Genomic DNA, 14,027 nt, shown 5'->3' with positions numbered 1-14,027 from the left:
TTAGTTTACTTAAATAAACCAGGTGAGGCAATACATACTTCACCTCAAGTGAGTGGCCCGGCTGTTTGTGTATTTTACTGCATGTGGCCCTTGGTAAAAAACGTTGAAAAAAGTGTGGACACCCCTGGTTTAAGCAGATCACCTACTCACTTTCCTTCCCTTGTTTTTCCAAATGCATCAGCATGAATCATGTTAAGTAACACCTTCGTGAACTTTGTCAAGGAAGTCCTTGCAAAACACAGATTAAGACATAGCTACAGATATATATATGTAGTTATAAATAAAGACTAAAATTCACAACTGCAAATCAAAACGTAAACTGGGTCTGGTTAAGTTTACTTCTGACTTCTGATTCTAAAGGAAGATTTCTCCAAAGAGCAGGTGAACAGAGATTTCAACGAACACCAAATAGTACTATAGAAGAGGGTAAAAACGTGTTAGCTTTCTTCTTTGGGAGTTCACTACTCAGTGACCTGGAGGGGCTTCTCTAGAATGGAATGGGGTTTAGAACAGAATGTTTCAAAACAGCAATGGCAGAGCAGTAACTAATGTACTGGAAAACAAATAAGCCAGTCCTCAGCAGCCCACTTTCCTAGTTTAGTCCTACCAACCCAGTCATGTAACTTGCACAGTGATAGCAAGAAGTCCCTCAAGTTCTGTCCCCAAGTCAGTGAAGAGAAGAAGGCATTTCTCTTTTATCTTCAAAAGGTGAAATCAAAGAATCTCTAGGGGTCTCATGTGTCTGTGTGTCTGTTGGGTCTCAAATTTATTCCAAACCGAATAGCTGTGGATGTTTAAAAAGGGGAGGGAATTAGGCTTTAGGGAAACAATAATTCTCTCAACTAATTATTCATTCATTGAGCACTTGAGTAACTTGAAGTTGAGCGTAAAATTTTGAGGCAATACCGCGTGCATCAGGAGTCAATCCAATGCAAAGCACAAATATCGCTAAAAACGTTCCATACCTTCACCATGTCAATGCTTAGAGCAAGAGAAGGCTGGGAACGCAAAAAAACAGAAACCTGACCTTGCCCACAAGTCGAAGAGTTCTGCACCCCTCCCCCAGCGTCCCCGCGCCGGCTCACGACATCCCAATTGGTCAGTCTATTTCAGCACCTGCCTGGCAGTGACAAGGGAATCTCCACGGAAGACGAGAGGATCTGAAAGGCGGCGGCCTCGGAAACGCTGAGGCCCAGGAGGGAAGGATTAGAAGAGGAAAAGGAGAGGACTTTCGGAGGGATGAGGCCGGGCTGTCAGAGGCTAATGGGGACATGGCTTGGGAGGACGACTGGGGGACAGGGGAGGGAGGTCTCAGGAAGGCCCAGGTGAGGTAAGAGGTTGAGGGCCGCCCGCAGACAGCCGAAAGGGCAGAGTGAAGGGGCTGGGAGCACCGGGGATGCGGATGCAAGAGACCGGGGCGGCGACGGGCGCGCAGGCCCGGGACGGCAGGGGCAGGGGCGGCAGGGTCTGCGGTGGCCGCGGCCAGCCCCGGTGCGCGGACTCACGTTCTCCCACCAGCAGGATCCGCACGTCTTTCTTCATGTCGACGGCTCGCAGGGGCCGGGGTCGGCCCGCACGCATGGAGCGGACTCCTCTCGCCGGGAGCGCCCACCCCGAGGCGCCGCTCTCCCCGCGCTGCCGGCGCTGCCGGCCAGCCTCTCCCGCCGCCCCGCCCAAGCCTTGGTCACCCGGGCCCGCCGCGCCGCCTCCTCGGCTGCAACCCCGCTCCAGAGCCGGGACAGCGCCAGCTCCGCCTCCTCCGGCTCCGCCAGCGGCGGCGGCGGCGGCGGCGGCGGCGGGTCGACGGGGCGCCGCGAGGGACAAGCGCTTTCAGAACGCGAACGCTCTCCGGGCTTCAGTAGCGCCCCTGCCGCCAGGCTCGCAGCACCGCAGAGCGGTGGAGTCTTATCCACCCTCCTCTGGGCACAACCGCCATCGTTAAGGGTTAAGCTAGGAATTTAAGTGGCAGATTTGCTAGTCTGACCCCATTTATTTTACAAAATAGGGGCAGAAGAAATTCCTAATTGTCCACAGTCACTTAGCTAGAGGTTCGCAGTGACTCAAGGAGGGAATATTCTCACCGGCCTACAAGCTCCAGGAGGACAGCGACCTGTCTACTTGGCTTTCAGTAGTATCCCCACCCTATTGTGCATTGCCCTCAAGTAATGCTTGATTGAGTAAAGGATGTCTCCCAGGATCGAGCCCTTTCCACTCCCCAAAGCCTGCCTCCCTCGCTGATTTTCGCCTGTGATGCTTACAATATACAAATAGGATTCGTTTTTATGCTGTCTGTGTAAAAAGGTTCGTTTCTTTGTAGCCGAAATAAATTACTCCCCTGGTCTAAGCCAAATTTCATTTCTAAGCCAGACTAAGTGACTTGCCGTGGTTTACTTTAGGTAGGGTCTTCTGATATTTCTCTTTTTATGTTTGAATGGTAGCACTATGGTTTATCAAGCTCTGGCTTCGTACCGGCACTGGGGCTTTCCCACGGTGCTCTTGACATAGAAAGCAGGGACATTCTGCCAGTGCTTTTCCAGCAATGACACCAGGAAATTGACGGCTACGTGGATGTTGTACACAAGCTCACCATCTGTCATTGCCACGTGGCCAACAGCCACCGCCAGACACAACACCTTCTTCATCTGGAACTTGATGGTGGATTTCACTTCATCGACTTTGTCCACCACGTTCTTCTTATGAGTGGACAAGGAAGGGAACTCACCAGGCTGCTTCACGCCTGGGCCCAGGGCTCGGGGGATCTGCTTGCCCAGCGACTCTGAAACCAAAAAGGCTTCATATTTCTTGGCCAGCTTTTTGACCAGTTTCTTATCCTTGTCGAGTTTCTGCGGTGCCTCAATGTCCCCGTGGGGGACATCCACAGCCTGGGCCTCGTCACAGTGCTGCTGGGCCCCAGAACACATACGGAGAACTGGGGGTGGGGAGTGGATTTAAGCCTGACGGTGCCCGAGAAGCATTTGTCCTTCTGAGGATCATAGTCCTTCAAGCTGATTGGCAGCCCCACCATCTCCAAAACTTCCGGTGCTTGCGCTGGTTTCCTGCAGAACTTCCCTCACCGCTTCCTAGACAAGTGTCCCCGGAGACTTTGCTGCCCGTGTTGCCTCCCACTGCAAAAACTGGGAAAGAGCCTGATATTTCTCATTATTCAGGCTTACCCAGCGTACTGCTGGACACATAGGTGCCCCTGGATAAAAAGTCTCTTACTGGTTTTTCTAACATTGCCTTAATTTCCTCCTGACACCTTCCACCTGGTGGAATTTGTTGCTACATCCCTAATGCTGGAACAGTGCTTGGTACAGTGAGATGATAGATGATAGGTAGGTAGATAGATAGACAGGCAGACAGACAGACAGACAGACAGATAGATAGATAGATAGAACGAGGAAACACTGTGCATAATGTGCGTTTTTTTCTATCTTAAATATTACATAATAAGTTGAAAGAAAATAAAATGTGCATAACACCAATCCCTCCTTCTCCTAGGAGAAGCCATGTGGTCTAATGCAGCAGGTTAAGAGCTACTGACAGGGGCAGCCCGATGGCTCAGTTGGTTAGAGCGCGAGCTCTCAACAAGGTTGTGGGTTCAATTCCTGCATGGGATGGTGGGCTGCGCCCCCTGCAACTAAAGATTGAAAATGGTGACTGGACTTGGAGCTGAGCTGTGCCCTCCACAACAAGATTGAAGGACTACGATTTGACTTGGAGCTGATGGGCCCTGGAGAAATACACTGTTCCCCAATATTCCCCAATAAAAAATAAAAAGAGCTACTGACAAATTGCCTGAGTTTGAATCCAGAGTCCATCACCTAATAGTTATGTGATCTTGAGGGGGTTCTTTTACTTCTCCAAGCCCGTCCCCTTCTGTAAATGGCTGTAATGATGGGAATACCTACTTCTGCAGGTGGTTGTGAAAAATAAATAATACATGTTAAGCATTTGGTACAGTGCCAGACTCATTTTACTTGCTCTACTGATCTCATCTATCATTGTTATCAAGTTCACTGAAAAGTTGTAATCTGCAGGTATTGAGGTAAATACGTTTTTATGTTTACAACAGCATTTCACCATCTTTGTTACATGATATCCCTAACAAGCATCGGAGAGGAAGCTCTTCCCAGAAACACTCTCTCGTGCTATAAGGAGGGGGAGAGGAAAGACACACTCCTTCCTCACTGGGAGATAATGAAGACATATTCCAGGATGGATGAAAATAAGATGTATGGAAATGTAAAATTCAGGAAGATTGATTACCTGATCTTTCAGGGAAAAGTATTCCTCCAATTTTAGTGTTACAAAATGTTTGAGTTGGAAGCACCCTTACAGAGCACCTGTTAGAACCCCATTACTCTGTAGGTAAGCAAAACAAGGCCCACAGGGATACCATGAGTTGCCAGGCAGTACTGCTGAGAATGAACCCTGGCTCTGCCATCCCAGCATGTGACTCTGATCAAGTCACATTACCCCTCTGTGCCTCAGTTTCCTCTCTACCAAATGAAGTCTTTAATCTCTTCCCAGCCTTCTACCTCATGGAGTTGTTTGGAGGATCCCATGAAATAATGTATGTGAAAAAGCTTTTCCTTAAAAAAATGAATTAACACAAATATCATATCACAAAGGACAAGGGCCCTTTACAGGGGAGCAAACTCTTTAGGACACTGCTCACTCCAAGCAACACTAGAGCTTTGCATCAGCATTGGCAGCGGATGACAATATTAATTCCACGGGGCTTCTTCACGAGGGTGAGAGAGACAGGTCTTCGTGGTGGTGTGCATGTGTGCTGGGTAAAGGCTTTGGCGTGGGAAATGTCTGGAAGGCAGGGGACTAGGAAGAAGAGTTTATTTGGGAGCTGGGGAGACTGCAGAGATAATATTGTGAACTCCTTTGTAAATAAAACTTAGAAATCCGGACTCAAGGGCTGCAGAAATCAGAAAATCAGCAAGCACTTACAGTAGGCAACAACGAATGGTTTAGTAGAGGCCAACACTCACCATAGTGAAGGGGGGCATCTGACATGCCACAACGTGCCTCTCAGGCGATGTAAGTTTCTTTTTACAGCCCATCTCCACCTACTGATCCACTCCATTTGTGAAGCTCTAACCTCCTGTCTTGCCTTGAGCTTTATACCATCCTCCTATGATAACAGACATCAGGAGTCACTCTGAAGTTCTCCTGGAGACCACACAGCTCCATGGTTAAGAGCAAAGACTGTGGAAATCTGCCTGCCTACGTCTGAACCTGCTTTGCCAATTCCTAGCTGTACATCATCGGGTAAATTATGTAACTTCTCCATAGCCTCAGCTGCCAAATGGGAATAACACCTCATGGAATTATTATGAAGACTAATTGAGTGAATATAATAGGAAATAGTGTTTGGTACATGGTCAGTGATATATAAGTGTTGGATAAATATAATAAATTGTGAGGGAAGTGACTTCTGTACATATCTCTGAGCCTAAGAATAGAGTCACACGATGACACACACTGCCGCAAAGCATAAGCCAGAGAATGGAGTTGTTGGCAGTGGAATTTACTGTTGTGATATTACAGATTGATTATTGTATACTAAGGAGATTGGATAAAGCCAAGAGGACAGATTGGTATCTAAAAGGCACTGGTGGAATTTTCCTCTGGAATGCGGCTAGGAAGGAGCTCTACCATCAAAAGGCAGGCTTCATGTCTCCTCAACTGTGCAGGGGACATAGGGAGGCCTAAACAAAGTACTTTTGCCAGGAGACAAGAGGATTCATCTTTTATGCCTATCAAAGGAGGGATTTGCAACATAGCCTCTCTCTGAGTCTCAGGACAGTGGAACACCCAGTGCCAGTGGGCAGGCCTGCTAGGTAGAAAATATGAGTATGTTAAATGAATGACACTGGGTGGAACAAGAGACTGGCCCCTGATTGGTGAGTTAGACAGAGTCCTGGGCAGGAGGCCAAATTAGACTTGGGCTGGCATCAGTCCCACCCTTCAGACCCATCTATTTTTTAGTCTCTCAAGTTAAACCCAAACAGCATCCATCATCTACCCATGCTTCACATTTTTCTCCCTTTCCTTCCAGAAAGATTTCCTTTTCCTGACAAGCCCACTCTGGTGGAGCAGAAAAGTCCAGTGCTTTGATACAGGGTAACTGTTTTATCTTGCCTTTTAATACATTTGTTCTTGGTTCAAACATCCATGTCCTCTGCATAGTCACATGGATTAGTCTCTAGAGGACACAGATACTGTTTGCTTGATTTGGCTGCAAGGTACATCACTCAGCACAATTACTTATTAAAAGGCATTTGATTATAACTAACCTGTTGAAAGGAAAATTTTCCAGACAAGATCCTCCTCTGTTGATGAGGTTGCATCCAGTTTTGTTTTAATTTTCTCAAGCTCCTTTCAGATTCAGGTTGTAAAACAAACCCTCAATTAAAAGATAATTGATATTGAGAAGCTCTCAGACTATCCTTCCCCACCATGGCCTGAATTCCCTATGCAATGGTTAAGAGCACAGGCTCTGGAGTCTACATTTCATCTCCAGTACTTTACCAGCTGTTCAACACTGGGCAAGTTACCTAATTCCTCTGAAAAACCTTAACCTCATTGGCAAAATGGAGCTATCTCGTAGGACTCTTTTCAGAATTAAATAAAATCATGCCGGTACATTTGCGAAAACTTGGATGGATCTCGAGAGTATCATGCTAAGCAAAATAAGTCAGACAGAAAAGGACAAGAACGACATGATTTCATTTTTTTTGCAATGGGTTTGCTGCCAGAACACAGGTGTAGTGAAAACCACCGTTAAATTTAACCCAAAATGGGAAAGGAAAAGACTCATATCAACATCATCATTGGACACGTAGATTCTACAAGTCGACCACTACTGGTATCTGACCTACCAGATGTGGTGGGATCGACAAAAGGACCACTGAAAAATCTGAGAAAGAGGTTGCTAAGATGGGAAAGGGCTCCTTCGAGTATGCCTGGGTCTTGGATGAACTGTAAGCTGAACGTGAGTGTGGGATCACCACTGGTATCTCCCCGTGGAAATCTGAGACCAGCAAGGGATATGTGACCATCATTGATGCCCCAGGACATGGAGACTTTATAAAAAACATGATTGCAGGCACATCTCAGGCTGACGGTGCTGTTCTGATTGTTGCTGCTGGTGTTGGTGAATTTGAAGCAGGTACATCCAAGGATGGGCAGATCCGTGAGCATGCCCTTCTGGCTTACACACTGGGTGTGACACTAATTGTTGGTGTTAACAAAATGGATTTCACTGAGCCACCTTACAGCCAGAAGAGATAACGAGGAAATCATTAAAGAAGCCAGCACCTACATTAAGAAAATTGGATACAACCCTGACACAATAGCATTTGTGCCAATTTCTGGTTGGAGTGGTGACAACATGCTGGAGCCAAGTGCTAACATGCCGTGGTTCATGGAATGGAAATTCACCCGAAAGATAGCAATGCCAGAGGAACCACGCTGCTTGAAGCTCTGGATTGCATCCTGCCACCAACTCATCCAACTGACAAGCCTTTGTATCTACAAAATTGGTGGTATTGGAACAGTCTCTGTGGGCCGAGTGGAGACTGGTGTTCTCAGACCCGGCACAGTGGTCACCTTTGCTCCAGTCGATGTTACAACTAAAGTGCAGTCTGTTGAAATGCACTATGAAGTTTTGAGGGAAGCTCTTCCTGGGGACAATGTGGGCTTCAATGTCAAGAATGTGTCTGTCAAAGATGTTCAATGTGGCAATGTGGCTGGTGACAGCAAAAATGACCCACCAATGGAGGCGGCTGGCTTCACGGCTCAGTGATTATCCTGAACCATCCAGGCCAAAGCAGTGCCAGATATGCACCTGTGCTCAATTGTCACACAGCTCACATTGCTTGCAAATTTACTAAGCTGAAGAGTATTGATCGTCATTCTGGGGAAAAGTTGGAAAATGGCCCAAAGTTTTTGAAATCTGATCATGCTGCCATCGTTGATATTGTTCCTGGAAAGCCCATGTGTGTTGAGAGCTTCTCTGATTACCCTCCTCTGGGCCGTTCTGCTGTTTGTGACATGAGACAGACAGTTGCTGTGGGTGTCATCAAAGCAACAGATGACAAAGCAGCTGGAGGTGGCAAGGTCACCCAGTCTGCCCCAAAAGCTCAAAAGGCTAAATAAATAGTATCCCCAATACCTGCCTCCCCAGTCTTAATTAGTGATGGAAGAATGGTCTCAGAACTATATGTCTTAATTGGACTTTTAAGTTTAATAGTAAAAGACTGGTTACTGATTACAACTCATCAAAACCTTCAGAAAGAAAGGAGAATGTTTTGTGGACCATTTGGTTGTTTTGGTGGCAGCTTTTATTAGTTTTTTTTGTTTTTGCTTTTTAATTGTTGCAATTTTTTAAATTTTTTATTGGGGAATATTGGGGAACAGTGTGTTTCTCCAGGGCCCATCAGCTCCAAGTTTTTGTCCTTCAATCTAGTTGTGGAGGGCGCAGCTCAGCTCCAAGTCCAATTGCCATTTTCTTTGTTTTTTATTTTATTTATTTTTTTAAATTTATTGGGATGACAATTGTTAGTGAAATTACATAGATTTCAGGTGTACAATTCTCTATTATGCCATTTTCAATCTTTAGTTGCAGGGGGCACAGCCCACCATCCCATGCGGGAATTGAACCGGCAACCTTACTGTTAAGAGCTTGCACTCTAACCAACTGAGCCATCTGGCAGCCCCTAAGTTATTAGTTTTTAAAATCAGTACTTTTTAATGGAAACAACTTGACCAAAAATCTGTCACAGAATTTTGAGACCCATTAAAACAAACTTTAATGAGAAACCTGTGTGTTCTTTTGGTCAACACTAACTTTCTAGTGTACTACTTAGGTAAAAGATTTAATGAGCTGCCCATAACCTATTGCTGGTGTTGTATCTGCTGAAAGTTTAGAATTTGATAATTTGGGTTAACATTTTTCTTTGAGTGGGAACTTTGGTTTTTTTTCACTTTGTCTTAAAGGAAGGAATCATCTGTTTACATAATAAAAAGCTATGGGAGGGACTCTGTTGGTGCAATACCTCATAGGTTAGGACAGAGAAGCAAAGAGTAACTTTGTTGATGTGTAAGCTAGTCTACAAAAGCCAAATTCAAGTCCACATGTTGCTTATTAAATTTTGCAGAGTTACATCAATATTGAGTAAATTTACTGGTATGTCAAATTTTAGTTTATCAGTTACTGGAACGTGAATTCTCACATTTACAAATACTGAAGTAGTTCAAAGAACCTAAAATGAGGCTTAAATAGCATTGAGCACAGTCTTGCTACAGTTAATGGTAACTCATATAATGTTTATTCACCAATGTCACCCAAAAAAATTTAAGTGAAAAATAATGCAGGTAAAGCATTTAGCACATTGCTTACGTATCAACCTTAACAGCTGCATTTTAAAATTTAGAATTCATTTGCTGACTTGCATAATCTTTCCAAGGGCAAATTGATTAGCCTGCTCATGTAAACTGTAAACACTGAAAGGCAAAAGCGCACTTAATATAATTTTTAATCACTGTAGAGACATTAAAATTTTTGTTGACTTATATACCAAGTAATGCTTGTCAAAAATTTTTAGGCCGCAGGCTATTTCTGCAAAACAAAAAATTCCATAGACTAGTAAATCTATAATTTCTATTTATCTCTGCAAACAAATCACAATTAAATATATTTTAAGAAAATATTAATAACTCAAAAGACTATACACATATCTATATATATTCTATTTATAGCAACATTAAACAATTTTTAAAATGGAAAAACATACAATTACAGGGGAATAGTTAAACTTTTGCAGTCACTGAAACTAATGACTATTAAAGATATGGAAAAGTGTTTATAAAATAAGTGAAAAAATAGAAATATAAAACCATATATACAATCACAACTACATAAACACTAAGTATATGTTCATTTATGCAACTTTTACCCTCTATACCTTTGCCATTTTGAACTTTTATAAGCATGCACATGTGTTACTTGGGTAATTAAAAACTAATGGATGTACATAAATATTAGATGAGAGTACAAAGAACAGAAAAACGTGTTAAAGATTATGAATTAATTATTAAGCATCTTGTGAAATGTCAAAGTGAATGTAACCATTATATCTTTTAAGCAAATTAATAGAAATATTTAAAAGAATAGCAATGCTGTGAGACATTAATGTAGGAGATCGTATTTATTAACTCATTTAACAAATATTTATTGTTTTCACCACGTGTGAGGCTCTGTTGCTAGGAGTTGGGGACACAATAATAAACAGATTTATCACGGAAGGCAAGTGGTGGACAAGACAGCTTGTCTAGGCATCCATCCTTCTTCTCACCTGAATCCTCCAAATCATTGTCTATGTCCCCAAACCACCCTTTCAAAAACCCTCCGTAAGAGCTAGCATCTCATCATCTAAATCTCTCTCTACCTCCTCCCTCCCCACCCCACCCCTAGCTGAAACCAGCCTGACTTCTGTGACTCTCCAGTCCCTCTCCCTGCAGGGCTGTGCTTGCAGATGACCTCCAGTGCAACACGATGCCATAACCCAGCCACAATGCAAAAATCCCCAGAAAGCGCTTAGGAAAACGGCCATGGTTTGAGCCTGAGTGGCCTAACGGTACTTGCTCCTCGTATGTCAGCTTTGATCTCATCTAAACTCATTGTTTTCAATGGTGACTTCTCTCTGGGCAACGAGGAGGACACTCCAGACAAAGCAAAGTGAATGTGCAAAGATACATGATGGGACACAAAGCAGGGCGGCTCCGATGGAGGGTGTAAGGGGGAGGATGACAGGAAACGGGGTGGGGGGGCGTGCTTAGAGGTAGGTAAGAGTAGAGGGAGGAAGTAGAATGTTCTGCTGTAGGCACCAAGGAGCCCTGCGGAGTTTTAAGCAGAGGAGCAACAATGACCCGATCTGTGTTTTGGAAAGCTCACAATAGCCGAATGAGACTAGATGGGAAGGGGGTTCTGACTAGCATTGGAGTGGCTCCAATTAAAATAATCCAGGAGAGAAGTGATAAGAGTCTGAACCAGAGCGTAGATGCAGAGGGAAGAGGAGGGGCTGGAGTTAGATGATTTGGGACAGCAGAATCCAGTTAGAATTTGGTGACTTACTGCAGAGAAGGTGGTGAGAGAAAAATCCTAGGGTAACTCCCAGATGCAGTGTCCTGGAGATTGTCACTGATCAAAGCCATACAGTTTTCTCCCCCAGGGCATATTTATTTTGAAAAATTAAGGTGAAACCATTTCACTGAGCAGGGAAGGAAGACACAGTCTTCTGTATGTCACCAAACCAATCATTTAGAATCCTGTTGCCCGAAGTGGTAGAATTAAGTATAAATGGTGGGGGGACATCAGAAACAGTGACTTTTTGGGCTAGTTTTTCCTTTTTCTGTTATCTGAGAATTGAATTCTGTTATCTTTCCATCTGAGTAAGTCAAGGTGAAAGCCTCAGTAAATCTTAAATTCTTGATAATCTCCTTTTGAGAGAGAGAGAGAGAGAGAGAGAGAGAGAGAGAGAGAGAGAGAGAGAGAGAGAGACCTCCTGAGCAAGCCTTAGGTTCAGAGACTTAGAAAGACAATACCAAGTTAGTCACATTGTTTTGTTTTCCTTGATACACATTTACGATTACCCCTCTATTTAAGACACATAATTTTTTTTTAAGTTTCCTTTTGAAATAAATATACCAGCTGAATGGGTGGGGCAGGGGGAGTGAGTTGGTTTAGAAAAAAAAAATTAAGTAAAAAAATGGTACAGGAGACAATCAATGCAGATGTAATGAATCATGGCACATGAAAGGCTGAAGCTTGGGAAACCCTGTCCTAAAAAAACTTACGGTCAGTTAGAAAGATAAATCCCAAATTCAAAACACACCTTCAGCATAACCTAAGTATAATCAAAGAAGTCTGCAAGCCTCTGGAAGGACAAACAACCGTGCAGTGATTAGGGTTTGAGCAATTATAAATGTGAGTGACTTTGGGGCTTAGGGCTAAGCCAAGGGCTCAGCAGGAGTGGGGGGATGACAGAGCCAAGCACAAATCACGGAAGGTTCTCCTTTTCCTGTCAAAAGCCCCAGGTGCCTCTGGGGAAGGGCCTTCTCCCTCAACTGGAGCAAGAGGGTCTGCGAGGTCTCTCCAGAAAGCAAAGTTGTTTCAGTTTATGGTTTGTTTCTACAATCAGCCAGGAAATAGTCTTCAAATCAAACTTTTCCAGAAAAAAACATGTATTTGAGGAGAAGCAAATGACAGAAAGATATAACCGTGTTAGAGGTTGCTGTGAGCCTAAGAAGGTGGTGGCTTCCTTCTTAGCAGGTGGTTCTTCCAGGAACCCAAAGCCCTGTACCCCAATAACGGGCACAACAGTGTGTTAAAGAAAGAACGTCCAGCCTAAGAAAAAGTCTTATTAGAGTTTTTTTGTGTGTGTGTGTGTTTTTTTTGTTTTTTTATTATTATTTTTTTTAGCTAAACTGATGGCAATTGCCAGGAAGCAAAAATCTCAACATATTAAGAAAATGCTCTGGAGAATGGCAGTTTTGCAAGCTTATTTTATACATAAAATCAAAGGAGACATAAGGAGGGTTATATGAAATCCATTGGTGGTAGATGAAGTGGGTGGGAGAAAGCAAAGCGGGGAAATCTCTGGGATTGGATAAAAAGTAAAATGGATATACTTCTTTTACATGGGTGGGTACAGCATAGTTAACATCTACAGCACACAGAGACGTGGGCAACCAGATAATGAGGGGTTCTGTGGTCTCCTGCTCTCTTGGGAGGTTGTACCCAGAGGGGTCCCAAAAAAGGCGATTACTTTGACTTTTCAAAGGTACGTTATCTTAGATGCAAAAAGACGACAGGCTCATTAAGGTAAAGAATGACTTTTGTCAAGGAAGCTACAGGCCAAGGATGTGACTGCCTGCCATGTCCTGCTTTTAGTTAGGAAGTTTTACATGCAGACCATCCTATGCGGTTACAGAGTTTGTCAGGCCCGCCACGCAGGCCTCCCCCGTGCTTGTCAGGTTTAGTACGTGGCCCGTTTTTCATCCACAGTTCTCTCCCTGGCAACTGTTGCCAGTTTGGCTCAAATAAACTCTTTAAGAGTTTTTCTTCAGCTGGATGTTCTTTCCTTGACAAGAGTCTTCCAGTAGCTGCCTTCCCAGCAGGTGAGTCTGAGCGTGTGAGTGTGTGAGGTGGAAAAGAGCAGGACAGACAGACAGACACTGACAATGCGACTCCCTTCTCCCCAACGCCCGGGGGAAAAGCACTTAAAAGAGACAAGGCCTGAAAGAAAACACAAGTTTTTGAAAGCCACCTCCCCAGACAGGGTGAGAAGCTGCTCATGGAATCCCCAGTGCTCTCCCCAGGGGAAGGGCCTTTGCTCCCCATGGGAAGTTCCCATGGGAAGGGTTGATTGGTGGGTGGATGATTTCCTCCCTCACACAGCGCAGACCTGAGTGAGCGGTCCTCATCTTCCTTTGAAAAGAGGCATTTCAGCTTCAGTACTCCTTTGAAAGATTGTGTGTTTTGTTTCAGGGAAGGGTGCCATTTTTCACAGTGTGCTGAAAGGGATATACTGACTGAAAACGCCAGACTCAGAGACAAAGGAAACCAAGAGTGATAACCTTCCTGCTCTACCTTTATGATTCCTGGGCTTCGCCTCCCGTTTGTGGAAATCATGTGACCAGCCGATAAACCCAATGCTCCCAGAAGCCCCATTATCCAAACCACCTGAGAGGATGGTATTTAACCAAAGCCCCTCAAGAGGCTAAAACCTGGGCCTCTAAACTGTCAGCGCTTTGAAAAGGCAAATATCAAGGTGACTCTGAGTGAGCAGATAAAAGCTCCATAACACAGAAAGTGAGAACACAGAGCCTTTTCATGGTCACCTGGCACACAGAGAGAAGCCATGTCTTTGCTCGGACAACCCCCAAGGCCTCTATACTGAGGACCACCGCTATGGACAACCAGAAGAAAAGAGCACCTCATGGCT

General features: G+C 44.4%; 1 protein-coding gene and 1 pseudogene across 11 annotated transcripts in view; both read right to left on the bottom strand.

The window, feature by feature from the left end:
• The window catches only part of RHOT1 (ras homolog family member T1), a 54,282-nt gene extending 52,489 nt beyond the window's left edge, over nucleotides 1–1,793 (bottom strand). For 7 of the 11 annotated variants that reach the window (XM_088802060.1, XM_088802065.1, XM_088802064.1 and 4 more), the window contains exon 1: nucleotides 1,506–1,746. In XM_088802060.1, coding sequence (XP_088658186.1) covers nucleotides 1,506–1,581 — 76 coding nt within the window. In that variant the 5' untranslated portion in view covers nucleotides 1,582–1,746. Of the gene's footprint in view, nucleotides 1–1,116; nucleotides 1,485–1,505 lie in introns of those variants that run through there. The other 4 variants (XM_088802067.1, XM_088802069.1, XM_088802062.1 and 1 more) reach the window with 4 other exon arrangements.
• Nucleotides 1,794–2,450: 657 nt separating this feature from the next.
• Nucleotides 2,451–7,221, bottom strand: LOC141568973 (large ribosomal subunit protein uL1 pseudogene; annotated as a pseudogene).
• Between the last annotated feature and the right edge of the window lie 6,806 nt (nucleotides 7,222–14,027).

The sequence above is a fragment of the Rhinolophus sinicus genome, chromosome 12 (genome assembly GCF_057876585.1).
Source record: "Rhinolophus sinicus isolate RSI-liver-muscle chromosome 12, RSI-T2T, whole genome shotgun sequence".
In the NCBI taxonomy this organism is placed as follows: domain Eukaryota; kingdom Metazoa; phylum Chordata; class Mammalia; order Chiroptera; family Rhinolophidae; genus Rhinolophus; species Rhinolophus sinicus.
Note: the sequence above shows the minus strand (reverse complement) of the source record. Positions and strands in the feature narration are given on the sequence as shown.